The sequence below is a fragment of the Macaca mulatta genome, chromosome 13, assembly GCF_049350105.2.
Source record: "Macaca mulatta isolate MMU2019108-1 chromosome 13, T2T-MMU8v2.0, whole genome shotgun sequence".
NCBI classification, from domain to species: Eukaryota; Metazoa; Chordata; class Mammalia; order Primates; family Cercopithecidae; genus Macaca; species Macaca mulatta.
In genome coordinates, this window is record NC_133418.1 from 78,646,769 (window position 1) to 78,673,706 (window position 26,938).

The 26,938-nt window shown below is 46.8% G+C and overlaps 1 protein-coding gene across 3 annotated transcripts in view; it reads right to left on the reverse strand.

Annotated features, from left to right (window-relative positions):
* Window positions 1-9,388: 9,388 nt before the first annotated feature.
* PRKCE (protein kinase C epsilon) overlaps window positions 9,389-26,938 on the reverse strand; it is a 538,158-nt gene continuing 520,608 nt past the window's right edge. For 2 of the 3 annotated variants that reach the window (XM_077958601.1, XM_028831616.2), the window contains exon 15: window positions 9,389-12,659. In XM_077958601.1, the coding sequence (XP_077814727.1) occupies window positions 12,513-12,659 (147 nt within the window). In that variant the 3' untranslated portion in view covers window positions 9,389-12,512. 3 annotated transcript variants of the gene reach the window in all.

The window sequence follows — 26,938 nt, forward strand, 5'->3', positions numbered from 1 at the left end:
CCTGTAGCCAGGATGGGGAAGTCAGTCATTGTTGAGGCTCAGCCTATCTCTGATGGGGTTTAGAAGTCAATCTGGCTGGAGTAAGAGGCCAGCCTTAGGTTGGGGTCGTGTCAGTCCATGGCCACTGTTTATTTCTTGCAACACTGATCAACCTCTGGTGCTTCACGCAGCAGCCCTGACATCCCAAGCCCTCTTGCCTTAGTACAGAAGGTCCAGTGTCCTGAGCAGAGGATGGAGGGATCAGCTTCTTCTCCAGGGGTAGAGGGGACTCAGGTAGGGCACCAAGGAACTCGCTCATCGGGCTGGAGTTGGCATAGCCTTGGTTCTAGGGCTGTCCTCAGCAGCTGGCCTGGGACACAGCCCTTGCATGAAGGGCGCAGCCACTAAAAAGACTTCAGACCCTTGGAGGCATTTCCTGTTTTCCAGTGAACTGAAAACTCAGCTTCCTGCTTAGAACAGTCCGTAAGGATGGTTTCTTTTTTTTGATGGTGGGCAGGGTGTCTGGGGGCAGAGGCTTTGTTGGACTTGAGGACAAGCTCTCAGGGTCCTGGTAGGAGGAGGCCCAGGGAGATGAGTGGGAAAGGAGAGCAAGAACCCCGGGACACCTCAGCCTGTTTCCTGGCTGTGCCTTTGTGTTCACAACCAGAGCCCTTAGGGGGAGCAACACCAGCATAATCATACCCCAAACAATTGTGTGTATTTCACATGGAGGTGAAAGTTCTCTGGAGAGGAAAAGCAAGTGTGCAGGACCTATGTTGGCATGGTGACCAGAAGCATGTTGAAAGAGCTGGGTCTTTGGCGCCACCCAGACCCAGATTCAAATCACAGGCTTGAGTGCTCATCTGTCCCTGAGGCTGGGTATATTGCGTGCACAAATTCCTGGCCTTTCTGAACCTCAGAGCCTTCATTTCTAGAATGGGGTCCAAATAAACCCCTCCCAGGCACCACTGGAAGCCAGTCTCCTTCCTTCCAACTGACTGCAGGGGGAGAAGGGTCCAGAGGCGCATCTGTTCCCCAAACAAGGCAATCAGCTCCACTTCCGCCAAAGTGAAGGCTCCAGGCTGGTGCTGCTGCCCCTCCCCAAGCCCTCTCTCCCGCCTTCTCTATGACCTACAGGCACAAGCTGGTCCCCCGCCCCTCACTTGCCCAGCTCTGGCTCTCCTGTATTGTCTCTTTTGGTGGTGGGTCGAAAGAGGATCGGGGTAGGACAGAATTTCCTGCTTGACCCCACCTGCCTTACCTTTGGCCCCCATTATCCCCACCACACTAGACTCTGTCAGTTCCTCTGCCCCTGCTAGGGATCACCCAGGACCCCCAACCCCCAACATCAACATGGAGTGCAGATTAACAGCCCCCTGCACAGCTGGGAGAGAGCAGGTAGAAAGTAAGGCCATTTATGAAGGTCATTAACACGGACCATAATTTTGAAGGAGGTGTTGGCCAGATGAGGCCCACAGCTCCCATCCCCATGGTGGGTCCAGGTGTGGAGGAACTGGCCTAGACGGGAAGGCTGCAGGGGAGGGTGGGGAGGGCCCGCCAGCCCAGCCTTGCTCAGATTCCATCTGGCCCTTGGCCTGCTGTCTTTTGTGTCACCACCCTTGCCTCTGGATGGACAATGTCCATTAAGATGGGCCCTCACCTTTCCCTTCGGAGTGGTGCCTCCTTGGAGCAGCTGAATTGCTGGAGGCGCCGAGTGACCTAACAACTGCCCAGAACAGAGGCCGCCAGAGGCCCGCTCTCACCTGCGCAGGGAACAGCCGGACACAGCTGAGCCTGGCTGGGACTCTGCCCACGTAGCCTTTCTCCTCCTTCCTGAGTCTCTCCTCGTTCTCTCCTCTTCGCCCTCCTGCCTTTCTCAGGACAATAAAGTAGGAGTGAGGTAGATTTAGGAAATCTGGCAATGATGTGAGAATTTCTCTACGCATGCACACGTAAAGATCTGGGGTGGAGGCACAGCCAGGCCTGCTGGCCCTGGGTGAATATATTCCTGGGGGAAGTGCTCTCAGAAAACCATTCTCTGCAGGAGCCCTGGGAACTCAGAGCTGTGGGTGGCCGATAATTCTATGATCACAACATTGTTCTGCTCCAGGAAAAACCACCACCCAGATGGGATCAAATGCCAAAGAAGGGTTCTTGGGAGGGTCTATTTATTTGATTTGGTCCTAGCAGGAAGAGGAAGGTTGAGTGAATCTCGGCAGGCCATTTCCCACCCCTCATCCTAGCAGTCTGTTCTCTGGGATGCTTCTGGGAGCCCTGAATGACTGTTCATTGGTTCATTCATTCATTCATTCATTCATTCATTCTTTTAATTACATATAAATATAGTTCAGCCCTAGGGAAAATCACAATGACTTCATCCCACATTGTGATCTCTCCGGCGTTGTTTTCTTTCTTTTCTCCATAGCATGTGCCACCTTCTCAGGACACTCCTAGATCCAGGCAGGAGGGGTGCTGCCCAGGCTCTGCAATTTAGAGGGATCCCTTCTCCAGCTTCTCCCCCTTTCCAAGGGCCAAGGAGCCAGCAGCTGCAGCCAGCAGCCCTGCTGCTAGACTACCTCTTGGTACCTAGGATGTGGAATTCCCTGCCATGAGCAAACTCATGGTCCAGAGTTTGCTGTCAGAGTCTGCACATCCTCGGGCCCATCCTCCCAGGGTGACTCAACCCCCAGCACGTGCACCCTTGGCCAAGGAGTGTGGATGGAAGCTGGACATGATGACTGGGGGTGTCCTACTGGTGTGAGACACAACTTGGAGTGGGAAGAGAAGGAGTAGCCCACAAGCAGAGCCAGCTCTCCCCAGGCAGCCACGTTCCTGGGAGCCAGGACTCCAAGGAGTCCTATTCCAAATTCAAACCTGGCCTTTCAGGTTGTTATGAAAATGTGTATCTCAAGGGACAAAGTTAGGATGTATTTTACTTAACAACACCCTGATTTATAACTTTAAAAATATTTAGCCCTTTGGTCCATTTATACTATTCCTTAAATGTCAGGGGCAGCCTCGACCTTCTAACACATTATGTAATTTACTTAATGGTCATGTTTACAGTTTATTATTCTCTGCCAACATCCTTGCCTTGTGTAAGGGCGAGGATTTTTGTCTTTGTTCACTGATGTCTAGATGGATGGCTTACATGTAGTGGGAACTCCATGAAAATTTGTGGAATAAGTGAATGAATGAATGAGTGAATAAATAGTTCTGTGTGTCATCTATCCTGTGTGCAAGTACCTTCTGTATGGTCTCTGGGGTTCAGCCAGATCTGGCCTGTTGCTAGGTCTGTGAACTGAGCAATGTTCAGTTTCCTTAACTGTACAACTGACATACAAATACAACAGCTTTATGAATCTGTAAGAATTAAATAAACTATATAATTGCTGAGACTCAGTTTCCTCATCTATAAAATGGGGGATAATTGGAGTATCTACTTCCTGTGATTTTGGTGAGGTTAAATAGGCTAGTTTATGTGACATACTTAGTATAGTGTCTAGAACAAAGAAGGTTTTTTAGATTATTAATAACCTAAAGAAGGAAGCATGAATGGTAGATTCTGCAATTGGTTTCCCAGAAGTCAGCCTTTTCAGAGCCTCCCAAAGCAATCAGTGGGTGGCCTCCTGCTCCAATGTACGTAAGGCCTGAGAGGCAGTGGCATGTATAATTGTTCACCTTGCACATAGGTTCCAAAGCTGAGCCTGGTCTGATCTCAACCCTCTGGCAGTATTTACCTGATCCAACTGGGGGAAGTAAGCACTGAAACATAAACTCTGCCACCATACCCAGAGACAAGCGTGTCTTTATTGAAGGGGTGGGTTGGGCTCTCAAAGATTGTCCCCCCTGCAAAAACCATCAAACCACTTTATAAACAATTTCCATGACCTTGACACTCTCATGTTGAGAAATGAAGTTGAAGGCTGCTGCAGGACTGTCCTGGAACCCAAGCCCCCCAAGCTCCCAGCCCTTCCATGCCATGCAAAGCTGACTGCCCTTCCCTGCCCTTTGTCTGCCCACATCTTCCTCCCCTATTAGTGCCCTCTCAGCACTACCTCATCCAGGAAGCCTGCCTCGATAATGCAAACCTCCCCCGCTTCTCTAGACTTCCCTCGTATCATCGTCAGCAGGGCTTTCTTTGTCTCTCTTGCCTGCCTTCCGCTGCCCTCCTGCGTGGGGCCTGTTTTGTTTCATGCTGGTTGTCAGTTCCCTGAGGGCCACAATCTTGCCTTGGATATGCTCCTTTCTGCCTGCAGTGAGGGTCCCTCACTGGTGGGGCGGGTTGTGTCAGGCGCCCCCAGGAGTGCTGAGGAGCAGGACATCTGAAAGATAAGAGAAAACAGAAAAGAAAGGCTGCCCTCGTTACACCAAGCTAGGCTTTCCTGTGGTGCAGCCTGCACTCTGATCAAGAAGTGGAGGTGCGAGTGCCTCAGGGAGGAGAAATGATGGCAATGGAACCAGATGCTGTGCCTTGGACCTTTTGATCTCACTGGTGTTTCACAACAGGTCTTGAGGCTGTAGGTCTCATTACCACCATTTTATAAATACAGAAACAGGTTTAGAAAGGTACAGTTACCCACCCAAGGTGGGCAAGCTCCCTAAGCCAATTTTTGGTGCACATCCCTGCATTATTTTTGGTAGATTCCTACAGCTGCAAGAAGGGGAGATGTAGTTACTCCATAACAAGTTCTCAGCCCACCCTCCGAGACAAATACAATTTGTTAGCAAGTAGGCACAGAGAGCCTTGTGGATATTCTGAAAGCTCCATCAAGTCCCAGGTCCCCGTCCTTTTGGGTGTTTCTGATAGTGCCTCCCAGGAACGCTTTCCCACAACAAATGTGACCCTGTTCCCCCATAGCATCAGGCTGTCTGTGGGAGTGAGACAACAGGACACCTCCAAGACAGCAGGAAACACAGGCCATGTAGGGGTTCAGCCAAGGTTGCCGTCTCCAAGGGCGATAGACAAAGGTCTTTCTAGATTTGGGGTATTTTCTCTTTTTTTGAGACAGGGTCTCATTTTGCCACCCAGGCTAGAGTGCAGTGGTGCCATCACGGTTCACTGTGGCCTCAATCTCTGGGCTCAGGTGATCACCTCAGTCTCCCAAGTAGCTGGGGCTACAGGCGCCACCACCATGACTGGCTAATTTTTTTGTAGAGACAAGGTTTTGCCATGTTGCCCAGGCTGGTCTTGAATTCCTGGGTGCAAGCTATCTGCCCACATTGGCCTGTCCAAGTGCTGGGATCACAGGTGTGAGCCACTGTACCCAGCAGAGGGTTATTCACTTATTTATGTTCTTTTTTCTTCTTTTGAGACGGAGTCTTGCTCTGCCGCCAGGCTGGAGTGCAGTAGCATGATCTCGGCTCACTGTAACCTCCGCCTCCCAGGTTCAAGCGATTCTCCTGCCTCAGCCTCCCGAGTAGCTGGGACTACAGGTGTGCACCACCATGCCCAGCTAATTTTTGCATTTTTAGTAGAGACAGGGTTTCACCATGTTGGCTGGGATGGTCTCGATCTCTTGGCCTTATGATCTGCTCACCTCGGCTTCCCAAAGTGCTGGGATTACAGGCACCAACCACCACGCCTGGCCATGGGGTTCTACATGAAGTGCGCTACAGGGAAGTGCATAGATCTTAAGGATAGAGCTTAATGCATTGTCACAATGTGAACCCACCTGTTTGCCGGCTCCTCGTTCTGAAAACAAAACTAGTACCTCCAGAAGCCCCTCTGTGCCCCCTCCTAGTCACGACCTTGCCTCCGCATAAGGCTAACCACTAGCCTGATTTCCAAGAGCATGGATTATATCAGTAGAATCACAGTGTGTACTCTTCGGCCTGGCTTCTTTCCCTTCACATTATGTTAGAAGAGTCCTCTGTGTTGTTGCATGTGGCCCTAAATCACTCATTCTTATGGTTATATAGTGTTCCATTGTGGGAATATTTCACAATTCATTTTTCTTTCCGCAGTGGATAGATTTTTCTCCTGGGTCAAAGGTATACAATATGGCTTTCACAGACACTGACGAAGTTTTTCAAAGTACTTGTACCATTTTCTGCTGAGACCAGAAACATTGAAAGTTCCAATTGTTCCACATCTTATGTCTGACTTTTTGAGTTAGTCATTTGGGTGGAGGTAAAGTGGTATCGCAGTTCGATTTAAATGTGCATTTTTCCAACTACTAGAAAAGTTGAAGTCTCCCTAGGTTTTCATATCCTGTGTTTTAAAACATGGAGATTTATCTTGAGATATCTTTGCCAATCTGCATATCTCAGACACCACTAATGTCACCTTTCTAACATTCTTTATGCTAATTAACAAGCCACCATTTTCCTTGAGAAAATAGTTTTCTAGCACCCCTTATGTTAATGGCAAAACTCCCAGGTGCTTTGGGAGGTAAAAGAAGGCTGAAGAACTTGTAGTAGCTTTCTGAATAAATACTATTTATTCAACCTGCTGTCCATCCCTGAAAAATGTATTTCTGATTGTACTTGAAGGGTCCTCCTTCAAGTATAGCTTAAAACTAACATACCACATATGTAATGTCATTGTCTGGGCTAAAGTACTTTGAAGTAGGAAACAGACTTCATGATGTGGCTTTCAAGCCTTCTTTCCACCCGCTCTCTGCCACTCCAAACATGAGGACAACACATGCCTAGTGCTTCTGAGATTGCCTTGCATGGGGATCTTCGGGCTTCTGGTAGCCCGAGTGATGGTCTGCACCTCGGTACAAGGAAATAGAGAAGGGATAATATCCCCATAGATTTCCTTGGCAAGAAATCTATTAGTCTGGCTGTTTCTTAGTTCAGGGCACAGCCACACATACTCTCCTCAAGCAGCTCTGCAGCCACCTGAACCTTGCTAGGGACCCTGCCCAGAGCTCCCCTGGAACAGGTGGGTCAGCGCCTGGCTTTCTCAGCTAGAATGTGGTTGAGGGTGGGAAGAGAGGTTCCAAACCAGATATACTGACAGGAATTGACCTTTCTCAGTGCTTTGTGGAGCACAGAAATTTGAGAGGACGAGTCCCTTGTCTCCAGCACTTTGGAGCTGTTCTCTTCCAGAGCTCTAGGTAAAGGGACGTGCAGGCTGGTCACATTTCATTCAGCCACGTGCTTGCGGGTATCTCCTGACCTTCCTACAACAGCTCCTTTTGTTTCTGCTGATGTTTTTCGGCTTTATTAAGTTATAATTGACAAGTAAACATTGTGTATATTCGCAGTATATGTGATGTTTTGATAAGTATACATTGTGAAATGATTACATCAAGCTAATTGATATTAGATTGGTGCAAAAGTAATTGTAGTTTTGCCATTACTTTTTAAAATTTGTTAAAATAGTATATAGTATTTCTTTTAATTTTTATGTTAAGTTCCAGGGTACATGTGCAGCATGTGCAGGTTTGTTACATAGGTAAAAGTGTTAGTATTACTTTTAAAAATGGCAAAAACCACAATTACTTTTGCACCAACCTAATATATCCATCACCTCACGTTCTTTCTCCTCCTCCTCCTCCTCCTCTTCCTTCTTATTTTGAGACAGGATCTTGTTCTCTTGCCCAGGCTGGAGTGCAGTGGCACAATTATGGCTCACTACAGCCTTGACCTTCTGGGCTTAAGCAATCCTCCTGCTGTGGCCTCTTGTGTAGCTGGACCACAGGCGTGCACCACAGTGCCTGGCTGATTTTTTTTTTTTTTTTTTTTGGAGAGATGAGGTCTCACTTTATTGACCAGGCTGGTCTTGAATTCCTGGGCTCAAATGATCCTCTCACTTTGGCCTCCCAAAGTGCTGGGATTACAGGTGTGAGCCACTGTGCCTGGCCCCAGCCCATTCTTTTTTTGTGGTGAGAACACATAATATCTTCTCTCGGCAACTTTCAATTATACATAATTATTAACCATAGTCACCATGTTCTACAATCAAGCTTCGGAGCGTATTTATCCTAACTGAAACTTTGTTAGTTCGGCCAACATCTACCCATTCCCACCCTCATCCCAGACCCTGGCAACCACCATTATACTCTCTGCCTCTATGAGTTTGATGTTTCTCCTAATTTTGTTTAACTTTGTGATAAGACAGACAAGCTGGTGGGAAGGTTGCTTCTCCTTGGGTGGTCACTTACCTAGAAACAACTGCCTGAATCAGAGAGAAAACTATGTGCTAAACACATCCTTCTTGGGGTGGGTCTGGATATTCATGCTTAGATCTCCAGGTGGGCAGGAGATGTTGCTGAGAGAGGAAAAACTGTGAGAGAAGAGGCCTTTCGGGCAGACATGCCAGTCACTGGAGGGCTTATGAGGAAGTGATTTTGTGAGTAGAGGGTGACAAGGGAGGCCATCTCCTTACCTTAGGATAAGAAATAGTAGAACTGCAATCGTTTCTGTAACTTTTTTTTTTTTTTTTTGAGATGGAGTTTTGCTCGTTGCCCAGGCTGGAGTGCAATGGTGCGATCTTGGCTCACCGCAACTTCCACCTCCCGAGTTCAAGCGATTCTCTTGCCTCAGCCTCCCGAGTAGCTGGGATTACAGGCATGCGCCACCATGCCCGGCTAATTTTGTATTTTTGGTAGAGATGAGGTTTCTCCATGTTGGTCAGGCTGTTCTTGAGCTTCCAACCTCAGGTGATCTGCCCACCTCGGCCTCCCAAAGTGCTGGGATTACAGGCATGAGCCACCGCACCCGGCCCATTTCTGTAACTTTTAAGGAACAGGAAATTCTGGCCAATGGAAATTTCTGGTGTACTCAAGAGGGTGCTTTTGAGTTTCAAACATTCTTGAAAAGTTTGTGTTGGGGAAAGAGGAGGAGTCTTGCAGTCCCGGGCCAACATGCTTGAATGGCAGAAAAGGAATCCCAGAGTGAAGGAGGAACCTGGAGAGCCCAGGAGTCGGCAGGATGGGCACAGACATGGGCTGCGTGGGGCAGGTGGGCAAGAGCGAAGCGTGGAGTCCCCCGGCCAGTCTGTGCTCCAGGCCAGAACTCTCGCCCTAGGAGGAGTCCCTGGACCCCAAAGGCCTATAGTTCCAAGCATCAGGCCCAAAACTGAGTCATGAGGAGGCTCAAACGGGCATCGGCTGCAAGGTGGTCCGGCATTTGCTTCTCTGGAAAGACAAAAATGCAGGTGCTTTCTTGCCTATCTCCCAGCACCCCAAGGCAGACAGGCCAAGGCAGCTGAGAGCCATGTCCAGTCGGCACAGGTCCCCTAATTCCTTCTGACAGCCCAGAAGCACAGAGGAAGGGGGAATGTGCAAATATGGTCATTTGCAGCTTTTGTGCATCTTCCAAGGAGAAAGGAAAGCTGAAACCACGTTTAGGTTTAGGAATTTTTGAATCTCTAATATATAAATGGCAAAAAGCTTCATTAGTGCCACTTTGCCACTCATAACGGAGATTAAAAATTCTTACTGGCACTGAGAAATAAGACTTAACATCATTGTATTTATTAGGTTCTGAAACAATACACATTCACATCCTTTTGAATACAGTACATTTGGCACAATAATGTTTACAATGAAATAACACTAATGAATGGCAAGAGATTAAAATTACATCCAGAAAGGAAAAAATGTACAAATAAAGCATCACAATACAAAAAAAAAATCCTAAAATTGAATACATTTTATAGTTAGCCAGAATTATTTTGCACATAATTTAAAAAGAGGTAATTTTTTAGCCTTCTTTTTTTTTAAAAAAAAGCAAGAATAAGTTGTTTTTTCACCTTTGGAGGAAAAAAATTATGTTTCTACTTCACAAAGCCCATAATGAGAGAACACAGGAGAACAGCTATCCTTCATATATATTTTTTGGCTTTTTTTTTTTTTTGCACTCCCCCCCTTTTTTTTTTTTTTTTTTTTTTTTAGAGAGAGAGAGAGAAAGAGAAAGGGGGTGGGGCGGGAAAGATTAGAAAAAACTGGCAGAAGTGTTAACAGTGTGTCTATTTTCAAACTCTTGTAAAAATGAAAATGAAACAATGATTACTCAAGGAACACACAAGCCTTTTTCTATAGACCTTTGCTGGATTTAAATCTGCCTGTGTGAGAACGTCACCAGCCAGAGGCATCCCAGCCAGCCCAGCCTTGGGTGCTAAAAAGGGCCCTTTCTGGGACAGACTGACTGACTGCCTTCAGCTGCCAGGTGGAATGTATTATTTGACTTCCCAGCAAACTTGCCAGTTGTCCTGTAGGAAAGGCCCAGTCCCCACTGCCATGCAAACACCAGACCCTTGGACAAGGCCATCTGGCATTGCAGTTAGAGCTTGCTTGGTTGTCCAAAGTTTAAAATGGTGAAGAAAGCAGAAGAAAGAACAGTAGTTACACATGAGTATGATGGGCAGTATTATCATGTCTTCCTAAGAAATGAGATGATGCCACCGTAAAGATGTTTCTGTGCTTGTACTCAACTCCAGAAGATAGTCTCTCTCCAGAATGTCAAGTTACCGAAGATAAATTAAATTAATCTAATGTTCTTCATCATTCACTGGTATGCCAAACACATGAATTGATATATCATAATATTTAATATTTGCAATTATTATAAGAACAGATAATAATTACACCTGAGTTTTTAAAAAATAAAAACAAAAGAGAACTGAATGTCGTCATTAGTAACAAAGGCTATGACCAGCCAGATGCAAATATGGACACAGACTCTCTATGGGCTCAAGATAGTTACTGTCCAAGCTTTGAAACCACCATCAAAAACATTCCTTTCTCTCCCCCATCTCTATCAGGGTATAATAGAGCACAGGAGAACTGTATGTGAGATTTAATATAGCTTAATACATGTTTACATCTTTTAAAATAAACCAAAATGAAATAAACAATACAAAGAATCCCCAACACACCCCCCATCCCCCATAAAGGAACACACCTATGTCTCGGTAACTTGAACCAATACACTTACAGAGTATTGCACCTGGACATTATTATAATTATTCTTTCATAGACTAAAGTTTTATAATATGCCTGAACATGCAGCAGTTGATACCTCTATATTCAATGAATTAATTCCACAGGCCTTGCAGCAAACACTATATACAAAAATCTCAAATGTACAAAAGGCAAAAAGCTTCATTAGTGCCACTTTGCCACTCACAAGTATATATATTTAGGGGCAGCTGGGAAATCCACGTGCAATAGTTGGAATGGATTCCATTCCCTGCTAAATCAGTTCAGTAAATTAGGTAATCAAATGACCTCCAGGAAACATATACACAAAGCCACACAGAACCCTTGGAAATGAAAGAATAACACTGTTAGCGTATCTACAGGAGGTAATGTCACATCCCTTAAATAGTGTCCACATGAGTTGCCATTGCATGTCACACAGAAACAAAACTGAGTACATCTTGTGACACTGTCAGTTTTCAAACAAGTTGCCGTTCAGTCTCCAGATACCCTTTGTATAACCCATGTTTAGCCTCATTCTGCTTATTCCAAAAGCAGGTATTTCATATATAACTTTACATGTTTAATGTTTAAAAACCACAACACAGTAGTACTACCATTTTGTATAAGTGCGCTAAAATAACACACTGCTGCAGAAAATAAATAGTGTTTATGCTAGGAACTTAGGATGAAACTGGAAAGAGAATCTGGGAGCTGAGCTTTGTTGGAACCCCCGGGTCCTGGCCTTTGTGTCCAGGTAGCACTTGAATGATGAGGAACGCTACTTGCTGCCTTTTCTCTCAATTCATACAGCCCTCATGTGTCACTCGGTCACTGACAGCATCCACCTTGGACGACCAGTTTCTCATTTTGTATTAGCCCTTTAATATCTACCTGTATTCAGACTGGAATTTATATCTTTTGGCCAATTAGAAAGTGAATTTGAAAATATATCTTTCAAATGTTAACAGAGTTCAAAACCCCGTTCCTTTTTCCACAAAGAGGATTTCTTCCACAAGACACAAACTTACATGACTTTGGCATGCTGAAAAGCTAAAACCAAAGCAGGCAAGAGTTAGCCATTCCAGAGCAAACCAACCCAGCTGGCCAATCCCTGCATCTCTGGTCTCCCTCCCTCAGAGGGCATGCCTTGAGGGCGCCGTCCCTTGTGCGTGCGGAGAAGCACCAGTCTCTTCTCCAGGACAGAAGGGCAGGGATGGCAAGCTGGGGCGCAGGAGGGAAAAGAAGCAAGAGGGGTCAGGATCTGTGTCCAACAGCAGAGCCAGAGTCGTCTTGTTTGCTTGCTTTCTTTTTTCTTTTCTTTGCAGTAAAAGAACTGAAGTTGCTTTACTGCCAGGAGCCCCTGAGGAGTGGAACCAGGCTTGCCAACGGTCCAAACACGGCAGTGTATACAGCTAACTGCTGACCCAATGAGTCTGTATTACTGGTGAGACAAGAACCGAGAGCGCCTTCTGGTCGCCAGGTGGGAGGGGGAGGAGGTGGCCTGGGGCAAGGGGATGCAATAAATAGACAGTGGACATGGGACTGGGGCTCCGAGGAGGAGAAGTAGTTCAAGACCTGCTGAGTCTCTGCAACACAGGAGTCTTCTCTGCACCCCTTCTTGCAGCATCGGCAAAGTCCAACTGCAGTGGGCTCTCAGGGCATCAGGTCTTCACCAAAGTAGGAGAAGCCTTTGAATTCCTCCTGGTTGATCTGCTTTACAATTGCTTCGTCCACAAGGGTGAGTACCGGCTCTTCCCGGGTAAAGTCTTGGTCAAAATTATTGACGTCTCTTTTGGTTTTCTGTGGGAAGAAAAGAGAAAGTGGTAAGTGGAGGCTGCCCTCCCTCCTGAGGGCCCCCCACGGGGAGTGGGCACCGCACTGACCAGCCTGTCACCAAAGCAGGCCTCTAGCTACCAACAGACAGCAGACACGGGGCTGTCCCGATGAGGTAACGATGGATGGCCCCAGGACCCGGAGGTGACAGAGGAGGAGAGGAAGAATGAGTCAAGGTGAGAAGAAGGGGTGAGAGGGTATGATGGAAAAGCAGGGAAGTGGGATTCCCACAGCCGTGTGTGTGTGTGTGTGTGTGTGTGTGTGTACGATGCAAAGGTCCCATCTCACACCCTCTTCCAGCAACTGCTATAACCTTCTGGCTCCATTACAACCTCCCTTCTGAATCCCCTCCCAGAGGTCCTTCTTCCCCATAATCCGGCCACGTCTGCTCCAGGTGACATCCTCTCTACAAGCCTGCCTCGATTTCCACTTATTCTCACCATGAACCCAACTGTGTGCTCCCATGTTTTTTCAATTATTACACTCAGCACATTGACTTGCCATGTTTTTATGCTTTTGTCTAGACCAAGAGCTTCTTAAAGGCAGAGACCCTGTCTTGTTCAACCTTGGGTTCCCAGCAGTTCCCTAGCAGTAAGTGTCTATTGAATGAAGAGTGTAAACTCACCACTGACTCCGCAGCTCTGAAGGACCCATACCTCTGGGTTCAAGTTCCCAAAGTACAACTGTGAGCCTTATGGTTCTGGGGGATGGGGTGGAAGGGAGCAATCAATCAATCCACAAATGAATCCTGGTTTTTGGAGAAAATCAGGAAGTATAAATAATGCTGTCTGCCTTTAGGGGCTTAGAGTTGAGTTTGAGGGGCCAGCAGTCCTGTGTAGAACACATCGCTTTAGTTAGAAAAATTTCCATGGAGAAGGCAGGGTTTGGACTAAAATTTGAGGAATGGGTGACAATTGTACTGGTAGAAATGGGAGGGAGGTACTTTGGCAGGGAGAAGGATGGAACAAAGGCAGGGAATAGGAAGACAAAAGATGCATACACAGGCCAATGGGTTCACCAAGCTGCAGGGGCAGAGTGCAGCATGGGGATGGTGGGAGTTAGGGCTGGAGTCCAATGGCAGAGGCCTTCAATAGCGGGTACCCTCTCCCCCACAGCACAGAGCACAATGCCCAGAAGATTAAAGGCAAGGACTCCAGCAATACTTTTTTCAGACACTGATTAACTGGTATTACCCAGGATTAGTGACCTGGATGATGGAATAAATCTTGTGGAAAGATTCATATTATTAGTTGTAGGAGAAATAATATTAATATACACTATGCTCTGTGGAAACCGGTAACCTAAAGATGTTAATAAGTAGTCCATGAAAAAAGGGGTTTTGACACAAAGCCATGTTTTCTACCCTGCTCTTGGAGATTTGCTATGCACATTGGTAAGTTAGTCTCCGAGAAATTCTGGAGTGAGGAAATCTGGTTTGCTTTGTTTGGGCCAGGCTTCCTCAAACTTGACCTAAAACTTTCTTTTTTTTTTCCTAAATAGTTTATGAACACCTCTCCTGAGAGCAGGTTCTACAGAATGCAGTTTGGAGAATGTTGGTTTACAGTTTACAAAGCATCTTTGCATTTATTTGCTCATTTGATCCTCAGAACAGGCCGGGAACATCCTGATCCTACAGATGAGGAAACTGTGGCTCAGAGAGGTTTGATGACTTTCCCAGGGTCACCGGACTGGTTAAGAACAGAGCCAGAACTTATGTCTGGGCTTCAGTGTGATGCCTTCCACAGTGGGTAAGGTCTGGAAATCTGGACACGGGAGAAATTGGAAGATATAACAAGAGTCAAGTTCAACCAGGAGACATTTAGGTAACACCACTAGGCAAAATAAAGCCAGAAAGGCCTGCCAGTCGGCAAGCATGGTGGGAGACAGCTGTGAGTCCGGGAAGATAGGGGTAACATGGGCCGGGTGAGCTGCGCAGGGGACTGTTTTCAAATGGCCCCAGGTTGAAATCAGAATCACAAACAGCACGGAGAAGGGACAAACTGATTTCTACCATCTTTTAGCACCACCAGTCCTGCCTGGTGTCTTCTTTCTGGGCTTGAGCTGCATAGGTCAGCAGGTCTCAGAGACCTTGGAAGGCGGAAGGAGAGGACACACAGAAAACCCAAGGGATTCCCAGAAACAGAACCTGCAGCTGAGGGGCATCCATGCTGCCCCTGAGAAGGGAAAGCTGGGTGGTTTGGTCACCTCTGCCAGGAGGGCTGGCCCCCAGCAGGAGGACCATCTGTTCTCCCTCTCCAGTGTGTACAGAACAAGAGGAAAAGGAGGGCCCTGCTTGAGAGGGAAACAACAAAGACCATCCCAACAGTGACGCACATCGATGCGGGAGGGTGGCGCCTGGGCAAAGGGTGTGGGACACCTCTTCTGAAGATCTCTATGGAAGGGGGAGGGATTCACTGACTGGGGAGGATTGCAGGCTATGGGCCCTCTGTGCCTGGTGAAGTGAGTCTAGAGGGAGGAGTGGGCTGGGCAGGCTGTGGCAACAATTGGGGAAGCACTGGGTATCATCCCAGAAGGCAAGCCAGGGGCATCCACGCTGGGGGGAGCTGGAGCCGAAGGGGACAATGGAGTAGTAGGGGTGGCAGTAGAGAGAAAAAGAGAGTCAAGGAATACAGCAAGAGGAATGTTCCATTTGTAACATCACCAAAGACGGGCCATGTCCAGGTCTATGGTAGACTAGTATAATCCAGGCAGAGGGCTGGCTGTATAAGGCGTGGAGGCAGGAGATGCCTTCACCATCTCTCCTAACTTGGCACTCACCACACTGAGGAGGCCCCCTCTTTTCAACTCATGTATGATATAGTGACCAGGATTCTCCAGGTTTCAGAATCACCCCCAGCTCCCTCCCAGCTGGCTGCTAATGAGAGGAACCTGTGTATGAAGGACTTCAGAAAATCTGTAAGCTGTCTGGCACTGGCTCTCCCTATTTACCTGATTGTGTTTCACCTGTTGGTCATTAGTGTCTGTTAATCATGGAAGCTGGTTTCATTTCTTGAGGTCAACTGAGCTTAATGGTAAAGCTAGATTCTACAGGAGGTCTGAATTTCACAACTTGCTGTTGTGAACCAGGGAACCAGGCTCAGTCAATACTGCTAGTGGTGTCATTCCCAGAGGACTTTAGCTTCATGGTGGTCTACCTTGGAGAGCCATTTAGCTCAGCTCCACGATTCTTGAGGTTCCAGAATCATTTGTGGCATTCGAGAGAATATGCCATTCTTCATGATCGTTACAGACTTGGCTCACCCATCTCCTTACACTACTTGGCCCCTACCCTACTTTCCTTGGAGAGATTTTAGGTACATGTGAGTCACCCATTTCTAATTCAAATAACTATCCCCACTATGTGCAATCTCTAAGTGTTAACATTAGAGGCTTGGGAGTTTTCCAAAGCAAACGTCCCTGGGAAAACCCATCCCCTATTAATGGTATGTAGGTAGCACAGCATCCTCGAATTTGGAAAGAACTGCAGATTATATTCTTTACTCACCGATTTCATTCTTTGAAAAGCTGCTACCTCCCTCACAGAGCAGGCACAGGACTTGACTTAAAGGTTCTGAGGGGCAGGCTCTCAGAGACACTTGTTTATCGTGATCCTCAGTTATCCCTGCCTCCCCTAATGCCTAAATATCAGGCTCCTGCCCCCCACTGCAGAGCCTGAGAGATGACAGTGGGACACAGGGAACAACATTCTAACTCTCCGGTCCCCTCCTAATCCCTGAAGCCTTTCCTACAACCTTCGGCCCACACTTAGGGAAGGCTGCATAGAGTAGGAGGAAGATCACTGGCTGAGCTCATCCTGGTGCCATCCCTTCCTGGTTATTGAAGCTGTGAAGTTAACCTCTTTAAGCCGTGATCTTTTCATCTGTCACATGGGGGTGGTAACAGGCACACTATAGGCTGCCTTGAGGACTGAGTGAGATGCGATGTTAGGTTCCTTCTGCAGAACCTGGCATACAGAGGGCACTCAATAAATGATAGCTCCCATCATGCCTTCAAATCTTAGCATTCGTGTGCCATGGGCATGCATCACACACAGCTTGGTTGTTACCCAACACAGTGCATGGAATCTGCCCATCAATGAGTTTCCTGAAGGTAGGGGCTGAGTCTTACCTTTCTTTCTGTGCCTCCAAATCCAGAACTAGGGCTGAGCCCAGAACTGCCTGAACATCCTAGTGCTTCCTCCAGCAATTGAGATGCTTCCATTGCACATCACTGCTTTTGGGGTAAAGTCCTGAGATCTTTCAATCACCTGCTTCTGAGGCCCTTCAGGAGCTTGTCCTTGCCGCCTCCCCCAGCTTCATCTCCCTGGCACTGTCCAACTGTGGGGCTTCCTCCTGCTTTCTCCTGCCTCCAGCCTTGCACAGCTATCCCTCTACCTGGAATGCCCTCCCCCATCCCTGCCTTCTGCCCCACATCCATGCAATTTCCCCACCTCCATGTATGTGCCCTTCCTTCAGGAACTCTCCTTGTCCCTCCAAGGCTACTTGAACAAAGCTTCTTGTGGGTGCCCTCACCATCTCTCCTAACTTAGCACTCGCCACACTGAGGAGGCCTCCTCTTTTCAACTAATCTATGAGCTCCTTGCAGGCAGAGACTGCGCTGAACTCACCATTCTATCCCCAGCCTAGCACAATGCCTGGCACATACTGCGTACTCAACAGATATCGGCTAGAAAAAATTAATAAATGCACCTCTCTTGCTGCTACTTTATCTAGAGCCAGTAACGTGATCTGGGTTCAGGAGCAGGGACTACTGTCCCGTCAGGGGGTGTTTTGATTTTGGGAAGTGGAGGCAGGGGGTGAAGAGGGGTATGGCTGTAGTCTGATTCATGAAGGGCCTGGAGCCAGACCATCACTAGCACCATGGAGCCTGCAAAGCAGGTAGGCTTAGGCCCAATTAATGAAATGTCTTCTCCCAGGACTTGGGGCACTAGAGTTCTCTAATTGCTGACTCAAGATAGAAACAGAAACAGGTTCGACCACGGTTTGGGAAAATTCCATCAAGACAGATATGTTTAGGGACTTGGTGGGTATGTCCCTGACCCCTGTGGTTGATGTTAGAGGAAAACAACATTCCGATTCCCTCTGGCATCGTTTCAGAAATAAGGTCTTGGATTTGAGAAATCTGGGACTGACTCTGGGGGAAGGGCACATTTTTGGTGTCTGTAGTCAGGGAGGGAGGTGGAACTGAACGAAATAAGAGTTTCAGGTCACTCCATATCCCTCTCAGAGACTGGGCCCGCCTTAGAGCTCAGGCAACTCTGAGGCCTAGAGGCTCAGGGGCTGTGGTGGTGGTGGGAGCCCAGGACAGAGGTGGGCAGGCAGTGTCAATGCTTACTTCCTGTCTGGCCAGCACAATCTCTCACAGCCCTCACTGTGCTGAAGTCATAAACTCAAGCTTTCGGAGGAGCCAGCAGCGTCTGCTTCTGTCTTCATTTGATTCCCAGGAGATCAACAGATGACTTTGTTTTAAAGCATGAGAAACCTCCCTGATCTTACAGGCTGGGGCACAGGGGGCTGGCTTTCATGGGGCCACCTTGTTGGTCCCTACCTTCCCCCTTAACTCTGCTTGGCGTGACAGCAACAGCACAAGTAGCCTAGTGACCCCAAGCCAGAGGTCCTCTGCCTCATGGGGTGTGACCTGAACTGAGACATGCTGTCTCTACATGGTCTCCCAAATGCCAGCATCCTTCTAGGTCCAATGTGAGCCTCCTTCTTATAACTTCCCTAACTCCAGTCTCATTTCACCCTGCCCTCCTCCCAGCTCCTATAGCACTGTCTGGATCATGCATTTAGCCCCTTCTGCTATTTCATGTGTATCGTATTCCCCATCATACCCCTCAAGGTACCTACTGCAAGGCAGGGCACACAGCAGACACTTAATGTTCATTGGCTGAAAATAATTTTAGTCACTATAACAGCCAAATCCCAAGTTCATCCTAGCTTTGAAATGTCCATATTCTTATCTAAGCTCCACTTTTCTCCTTTAAATATTCTAAAAGAAAAAGAATTTAAATAATTAGAACACTTCCTCAACATCAACTAGATCCTCACATAGATGCATATATTCTTTATAGCCATACATTCGAATTAAAATAATATATGTGTATATGTTTATATACTCATACTGATGTGTGAAGTTAAATGAAATAAAGAAGGTATCACTGCATAGTGCCCTGCCTGGCAAAAATGAGAATCTCTTAACTCTCTAGTTAAACATTTCTCTAAACATAATCATCTGTCATCCCTTCTTCCTCTTTATAATTTTGTTAGCCAAGAAATATTCATACTTTTGGATTTTCTTTATAGTAAACAGGTCAAAACATATAAAGGGGTCATCTGGCACTGGACTGCCCATGGAACTTTCTATCAGGAGTCCATGGCAGTTCTCTATTTTTTTTGAGATGGAGTGTTGCTCATGTTGCCCAGGCTGGAGTGCAATAGCACAATCTTGGCTCACTGCAACCTCTGCCTCCCAGGTTCAAGTGATTCTCCTGCCTCAGCCTCCCGAGTAGCTGGGATTACAGGCATGTGCCACCACACCTGGCTAACTTTTGTATTTTCAGTAGAGACGGGGTTTCTCGATGTTGGTCAGGCTGGTCTTGAACTCCTGACCTCAGGTGACCTGCCTGCCTTGGCCTCCCAAAGTGCTGGGATTACAGGCATGAGCCACCGTGCCCAGCCATTTTTTTTTTTAAATCCATCTCCTTCTTAGAAGGTGGTGGCCAGAGGTGAGTGCTAGGTTCCTGCCTCTGCGGTCTGAACAGTGCCAAGTGCAGTGGTGTTACTTTCTAGTAGGCGTGAACCCTTAAATTATATTAACATTGTCTAAGGCAGTATCAATGTTTTATCTTTTCTTAAATAGCTATGAGAAAATGTTGACACTATCTTAGTTGTATCAATCCAATTTTACCCCATTATGAGCTGAATTGTGTCTCCCCAAAAAGATATGTGAAGTCTTAACCCGCAGCACCACAGAACGTGGTCTTATTTGGAAATAAGTTCTTTGCAGATGTAATCAAATGAAGATGAGGTCATTAGAGTGGGCCCTGATCCAATATGACTGGTGTCCTTATAAGAGGGGAAATTGGACACAGAGACAGACATGCACAAAGGGAAGAGACACGGGGACACATGTGTGAAGACTGAAGCTGTACCACACAAGCCAATGAACGTGTGCGGCTACCAGAAGCTGAAAGAGGCAAGGAAAGATTCTTCTGTAGGTTTCAGAGGGAGCAAGACCCTGCCAACCCCTTGATTTCAGACTTCTAGCCTCCAACTGTGAGATCATAAATTTCTGTTGTTCTAAGCCACCCAGGTTTTGGTACTTTGTTACAGTAGCCCTGGGCAACTAATACAAACTCCAATCTTATTTTTCTGAAATTGATTAAAAAAATTTTTTTTAAGTATATAAAGTAGAGAGACGAAATCTCGCTGTGTTGCCCTGGCTGGGCTTAAATTCCTGGGCTCAAGCGATCCTCCCACCACTGCCTTCCAAACTGCTGGGATTACAGGTGTGAGCCACCATACCCAGCTTGAAATTGGTTTTTAAAATCCAGACGTAATCCTTTACACTTAACCTTGATTTCTTCTTATTTTGGGACATACTTCTAGCCTGTCAAGATCACCATGATTCTGCAATTTACCTCTCTGAATCTCAGTGTATTTAGCTAGGAAGTAGAGATAACAGACATACCTAGCTTTCTGAGGGTTATAGGTAAAGTCCAGATAAACCTTAAAATACAATGCAAATGCCATTTTAAGTCTATCATTCATCTTATCTGCTATATCTTCCAGCTTTATGTCATCCTAAAATTTGATTGGCATGCCTCCAATCTATTGGGACACTTATGCAAATATTATTTAGCCCAGGATCAGGACCAGAGCCATTTGACCTGGCCCCTGAAACAGCCCTCTTACAAAGGTGACATCAAGTCCCACCAGCACTCTTTGGGGTGTGATTGTGAAATTGATTGAGAAGCAACCAGCCATGGTCACTGTTTTCATTTTGCTCAGTTGCTTTGCTGGAATAAAGATACAAATGGCTGAGCATTTCTCTGCTGGAAATGAAGTTAATTGCTTCACGTGATTATTACTGCTCCCTAAATGTCCACAAACTATCTTCTCATTAAGAATTTCAAGAAACTTGCTTTAATAATATCAATTTCAAAGTGTCCTAAGTCCACATTTTCCCAGTTTCTGAATACTGGGAGACTGTTTGCTTTTCTCCTATCACTTGGTATCACTACTCTATCCCATCATTTCCAATTTACCAACCAGTAGGCAGAGCAGATTCTTCTGTAACCCGGAATGTAATTCACCTGGACCTACACTGGAGTCACCCGGGGGAGCTTCAACCCACTGAGATGCTCGTCCCACTCTAGAGATTCTGTTTAATTGCTCTGGGATCTGGTCTGGGCATGGAATAATAGGGTTCCCCAGGGGAGCTTTATTAAATGTAATTTGCCTGTCTTGGGTTTCAGTTTTCCCTTTGTGGCTTTCACCCTTACCTTTGTACTTTGGAGCTATTTGTCTTTGGAGAAAAGTTGGAGGCAAAATAACAGGTCTGCCTTTTGCCATTTTTTAACACAGTGGTTCTCAATCCTGGCTGTGCATAAAAGCCAAACACAGCTATTTAGACACCTGAGCATGGTCCTAGACCTGACGAATTGGAATCTCCAGACAGTGAGTTTTTAAAGCTCCATAAGTGATTCTGATGGGCAGCCTGGTGGAGTCCCTCCATATAAAGGCCATGGGTCTCTTTCTTTCTTCTTTTAACAATTTCAAAAGGCCTTTTTTGTTGTTGTTGTCCAAAGGCCTGCTTAGGAGCCGAAGACCATTCTAGATTTGGCCTCCTCCAACACATAGCAAGTTCCTGCTATATACTGGCATTCCTTCTCAGCTTCATGACTTCTTGGTCTATTTTATATTGGTCTTTATAAAATCGGGACATCTGAGAACTCTCGTGGAATCAGACTGGTTTCTTTAAATGCCGATCTGTGAGAAGAGGTAGCTTAGTGGCTTAGCCTTCATGCTCTGCAACCCAACTGCCTGAATTCTATGCCTGCCACTCCAGGTACTAACTTTGTGGGGGCCAATTATGTAATCTCTGTGCCGCCATTTTCTCATCCATAAAATGGGGACATTAGTAGTCCTCCCCACATATGTGTTATAAGGATTAAATGAAAGAATACAATCAAGTGGTAAGAACAGTAGATGGCATCGAGTAAATTATTGGCATTGTTCCTTCCTCGATACATCTATAGATCACAACTGTATGGTTAGAACAAACAGAATTGTCTTTGGGATGATCCTGGAGAGAACTTTCTATTTGGTCTTAGTTCACGGAATAATCATTGTTTCACCTGGGCCACCTGTGTGCATTTTTCTCCCATGCACATGAAATCTAGAACTAATTAGTTTTCACTGGAGGCCAAGAGCCAACTATGTGACCCACCCAAAAGAACATTCCTGATTCCTTTTTGCCTTCTTGTGCTGTTTTCTCTTTCTTCCTTTCCACTGACATTACATTCATAGTAAACTTTATGTATACTGGTGGGCCATCTTTAAACTTTCTGGAATAAGACGAGAAAAACAAGGAAGGAATTTAGAAAAACAAGGAAGGAAGCAAATTTTAGCACGGCTGGCTAAAATTGCAGGCTGTAACACCATCTCTTGGCTGGGCGTGGTGGTTCATGCCTACAATCCCAGCACTTCTGGTGGACGAGGTAGGTAGATAGCTTGAGCCCAGGAATTTGAGACCAGCCTGGGCCACATAGTGAGACCCTTCTTTACAAAAAAATACAAAAATTAGCCAGACATGGTGGCATGTGCCTGTAATCCCAGTTATTCAGGAGGCAGAGGTGTGAGGTTGGCTTGAGTCCAGGAGGTAGAGGTTGCAAGCCAGCCAAGATCGTATCACTGCACTCCAGCCTGGGTTTGACAGTGCCAGATCTTATCTCAAAAACATTACAAAGCATCAGCTCTCCTTTTCTTTCTAATGAGTGGGACATGTGTGTGTCTTTGGATGTCTGTGTGTGTTGTGTTGTGTGTGCACAAAGTCCAATGGCACGGGGGAGCCTGGGCGCCCCGGGAACTGAGGAGCCCAGCAAGCTGAGGGCTGCATGCCTCACCAGCTGTTGCCGCCTGTCGGGGACACAGACCCAGGGATCCCAGGTCTTTGGAGTTGCCACTAAATGCCCCAGTCTACATTTTCACTTACATCTCTTTTTAAATGTGGCCTACTAATTCGATTTTAAAAAGTTATCTCCTGGCAGAATGGGTCTCACAATCCTCCAGTGTGTGACCTTTACATTGTTGAAAAGATCACTGCTTCCACCTTTTAAGGGAGAAGAAACTGAAGACCCACTTGCTTTTTAAGCACAAGGGCACAAATGGCAGTTAAAATGGGAAGCCACTTGGCCCGCCATTCCCCAGCCCAACGGAAAGGGTCTTGGCAGCTCGGTGGCCCCTGCAGCCGTAGGGACAAGTTGCCCAAGCCTCAGGCCGGGCCTCACAGGCCCCTTCCCCATAATCTGGTTGGCTTCCTCGCTAAACCACTTCTGAGGGAAAGTTGCTTCACTCCTTTGGAGGCAGTCAGACACACATATCTATTTGCTAAATGGACCAAATTCTCTCAGACTGCCAGGCATTCTGAACAATCAACCACAACTGAATTCTATCAGGTCCGCTATTTGATGGAATTCAACTATTTCCCCTCTCCAGTCTCATTATTGTTTGCTAAACTATAAAAAAATTTTTTTTTTTTACAAATTCCATTTGAGGAGTTCCTTTAGGAAAAAGGAAAACTCTGCTTCAGGTATTAGCTAACAGCAAACCTCCTCCCCTACACCCAGCAAATAGAGATCAAAGGAGTTCAGCCAACTATCGTTTGGGAATTAGCTGGGGTCTAAAGACACAGCTTTCAGGGATTGCCACCAAACTTCTAACATGTGTTATGATGCTTTGAAACAAAACTTCAGGGCAACTACCTAAAGGTTCCTTCAGAAGGCAGTGCCAATTCAGAAACCTACAGAAAAAAGGGAGGGCCCAGGACAGAGCCCCTTCGTGGCTCTTGCTTCTGCAAAACTGGGGAACACGTTCCTCGTCTGCCATCGGTAAAGTGAGAAGCTTTTCAAGGAGACTTTCAATGCTGCTTCTATGTCTAAATTCCATGGCTCAATCATTTTAAGCAAAAGTAAGGAATATAAAATAAGCTTCTTAAATGGGGTTCCCACCCTTGGAGCAAGGGTTGGATTTTTTTCTGTGAAAGGCCAGGTAGGAAATATTTTAGATGTTGTGAGCCATATGGTCTCTGTCATAACCACTCCACTCTGCCACTGTAGCCCCAAAGCAGCATGAACCTATGTAAATGAATGACCGTGGCTGTGTTCCGATAAAACTTTATGGGCACTGATGTTTGAATTCCACACAGTGTCCATATGTCATGAAATAGTATTCTTCAACCATTAAAAAAAGTGTGGAAACCATTCTTATTCTAGGGCTGCACAAAAGCAGGTGGTGGGCTAGATTTGGCCCATGGGCTGCAGTTTGCAGACCCCTGCCTCAGAGGACGGCTTCAGAGTTTCCATGAACCTGGTAGAATATAGAACAGTGTACTGTGTTTATGGACACCTCGGGGTTTTCCTGGAGAGAGAGATTACTATATCAGATTCTCCAAGGGGGTAGTGATACCACTGCTAAGTTAAGAACCACTGATTTAAACATTTCCCTTATAAAAAGCCTGGCTTTCTAAGTGGTACAGTAACTGTCTCTGAGGAATCCACATAAAGGAGAAAGCCCTGAGAAGTATTTTCAGGACCTGAAGTGCCCCCTTTTGCTGAAGTCTTTCAGATCACAGGGGTCGGGTCCCCAGCACGGGGCATCCCCTCTGGTCTCAGTGACCATACGGTGCTCTGCGGGGAAGGCTGTCTCATGTAAAAATGGCTGAGAACATTCCCCCGGATGTAGACTCTGTATCTAAGCCTCTTTCCAGAGGCGTCTTCTACGTGCAGGTGAAGCCAATAGTCTCAAAGCATTAGCTCCAAACACATTATGTCTCCATTCCTGTTAGTGAAGGAGGCACTTCGGGGCAGTTCTGAGGGGTGGCGCTTATTCCTGCTCCTCAAACCCTCCCACGCCCATCCAGGCCCTCCCAGGCCCACACCTACGCACTCCTTTGGCTGTGACACGTTGATTCTGAAATTTGGTAACAAAAATATAAAGCATACATTCCAGCCACATCGGGCCACCTGGTTATGGATGAGTCCACATCGTCCATCTAGTGTACGCTGGCCCCAGATGACATCCACTCTGGGATTTAGAAACAGCCTGGGTATGTTGCTAAGTGCCCCAGGAGTCTTAGCTCCCCCAAGAGGCTGGCAGTGCCTGGGGGCAAAGAGGGCCTGGGGCTTCTGACACTAGCAGGGCCCAGCTCAGCCTAGCTTTGCAAGCTCCCAGCTAATGGAATGAACCCTGCAGAGTCTCTGGAGGACGGCAGAGCGCCACAGCCGTTCTCTCCGCCAGAGCCCACCAGCCCTCCAAGAGCCAGACTGAGAGGATGCTGCATGTGAGCTCTGAAACCATTCATGAGGCCACTCAAGGGACGTGTCTGGTGCTGCTGTATGGGAAAGGAAATACCTCTTCCTGGGGGAATGATCCCCAAACCAGGCTAGTCCCCTCCTATATATACCTTGACCCTTGTGACGGGGTTCTCTTTCTTGGTACTCCTCATAACTGGGGCTAAATGATGACTCAGTCTGAAGTGTCTTTTCCACTGGACTGGAGCTCCACATGGGCATCTGCCTTGTATTTCTAGCACCAGCTTAGTGCCTGGGACAGCCTGAGCTTCTTTAGGAGGAAAACATAACAAAGCTTGCAGATGGAGAGTTTGCCAGTGCTTTGATGCCTTCCACGCCCGGCTCTTGTAACCTCACACCCACTCCACAGGGAGCAGAGTGCTGTGATCACATCTCCATTGTAAAGATGGGGAAATGGGCTCCGAGGCATTAGACGTCTTGTCTAAGGTGCAGGCTGGGCAAGAGGTGGGGTTAGGACTTGGAATCAGCTTGTTCTGACCCCGAGGCTGTGCCCCTGGCATGTGCTATCCTGCCTTCTATGATGAACTGCCGGGAGGCATCGATGCAGCCATCTGCACAAAGACACGCAGCACTGTGCCCAGCACAAGCTGCCAGTTCAATGGTTTCTGTCAATAGCAGTGTTGCTGTGTTGAGATCAAACAAACAACTGCATTCTGCCATGTACCCCTCACAGTGCAAGAGGCCGCCATCCCCACCAAGTCTTTTGGGGTTGTTTCATAGACATTAGGGGCACCCCAGGAGATGCCTGGGACAGAACATGATGTAGAAAATGCTGTGTGGCTATCCAGGAATAAAGAGCCTCAGGAGGAGACAGTACCCTGCCTGCCCTGGCTTGCCTGGGGCCTGAGCTTGCTGAGCCAGGCCCTGCAGTGAGCTGGCCCCCTGCAGCAGGATGTGCAGTGGCAGGACCCGAACCTGGCGATGCAGCAGGAGCCTGTGTCTCCAACTAGAAGTGGGTAAGAAAACAGTGGCAACTTGGACTCATTCTGCTTCTAACTGGGGTCCTTTTTTCATTTATCGTCTACTTTTCAAAGCCGTGTTATTGCTGACAGCTGTTGGGTTTACCATTCCAGGGATATTTTTGGTATCCAAAGAAGAAGCTTTCCAATATGGCCCTGGCAAAGACCCAGTTCCTCCACTTACCAATCTCTCCCCCACTTATTTAGGAAAATGTTCTAGATAGAGAGAAGTTCTCTTGGCCCAGGATTTATTATTGCACTGCCTGTGAAATGGGAACTGTAAACATTCTAATATGTGCCTCTCAAGTCAAGATGAGGTCACCCACCTTCTCTCACCATTCAACAATAATTTCAGGTTTCCTAAAGCAGGATCTTATGACCCCAAATCCCCGGGCATACACTGGAACTGATCTTGAGCCATAAAAGGTGAGAGGAGAATTTTGAGATAGAGCTGAAAAAAAGACTGTAGATCTGGAGAATTCATTTGTTCATTCCACAAATACAGATTGAATACCTACTATGTGCCAGGAATTGTTCTCATTGCTGGGGATGCATCTGTGAACAAAACAGATAGAACTGTCTCCCTTGATTGCTAATTGCTAATTACTGTGCATTGCTAATTGTTGGCGCTGCGTGATGAACACATGGGGATCCCTTCAATGATTTGCTCT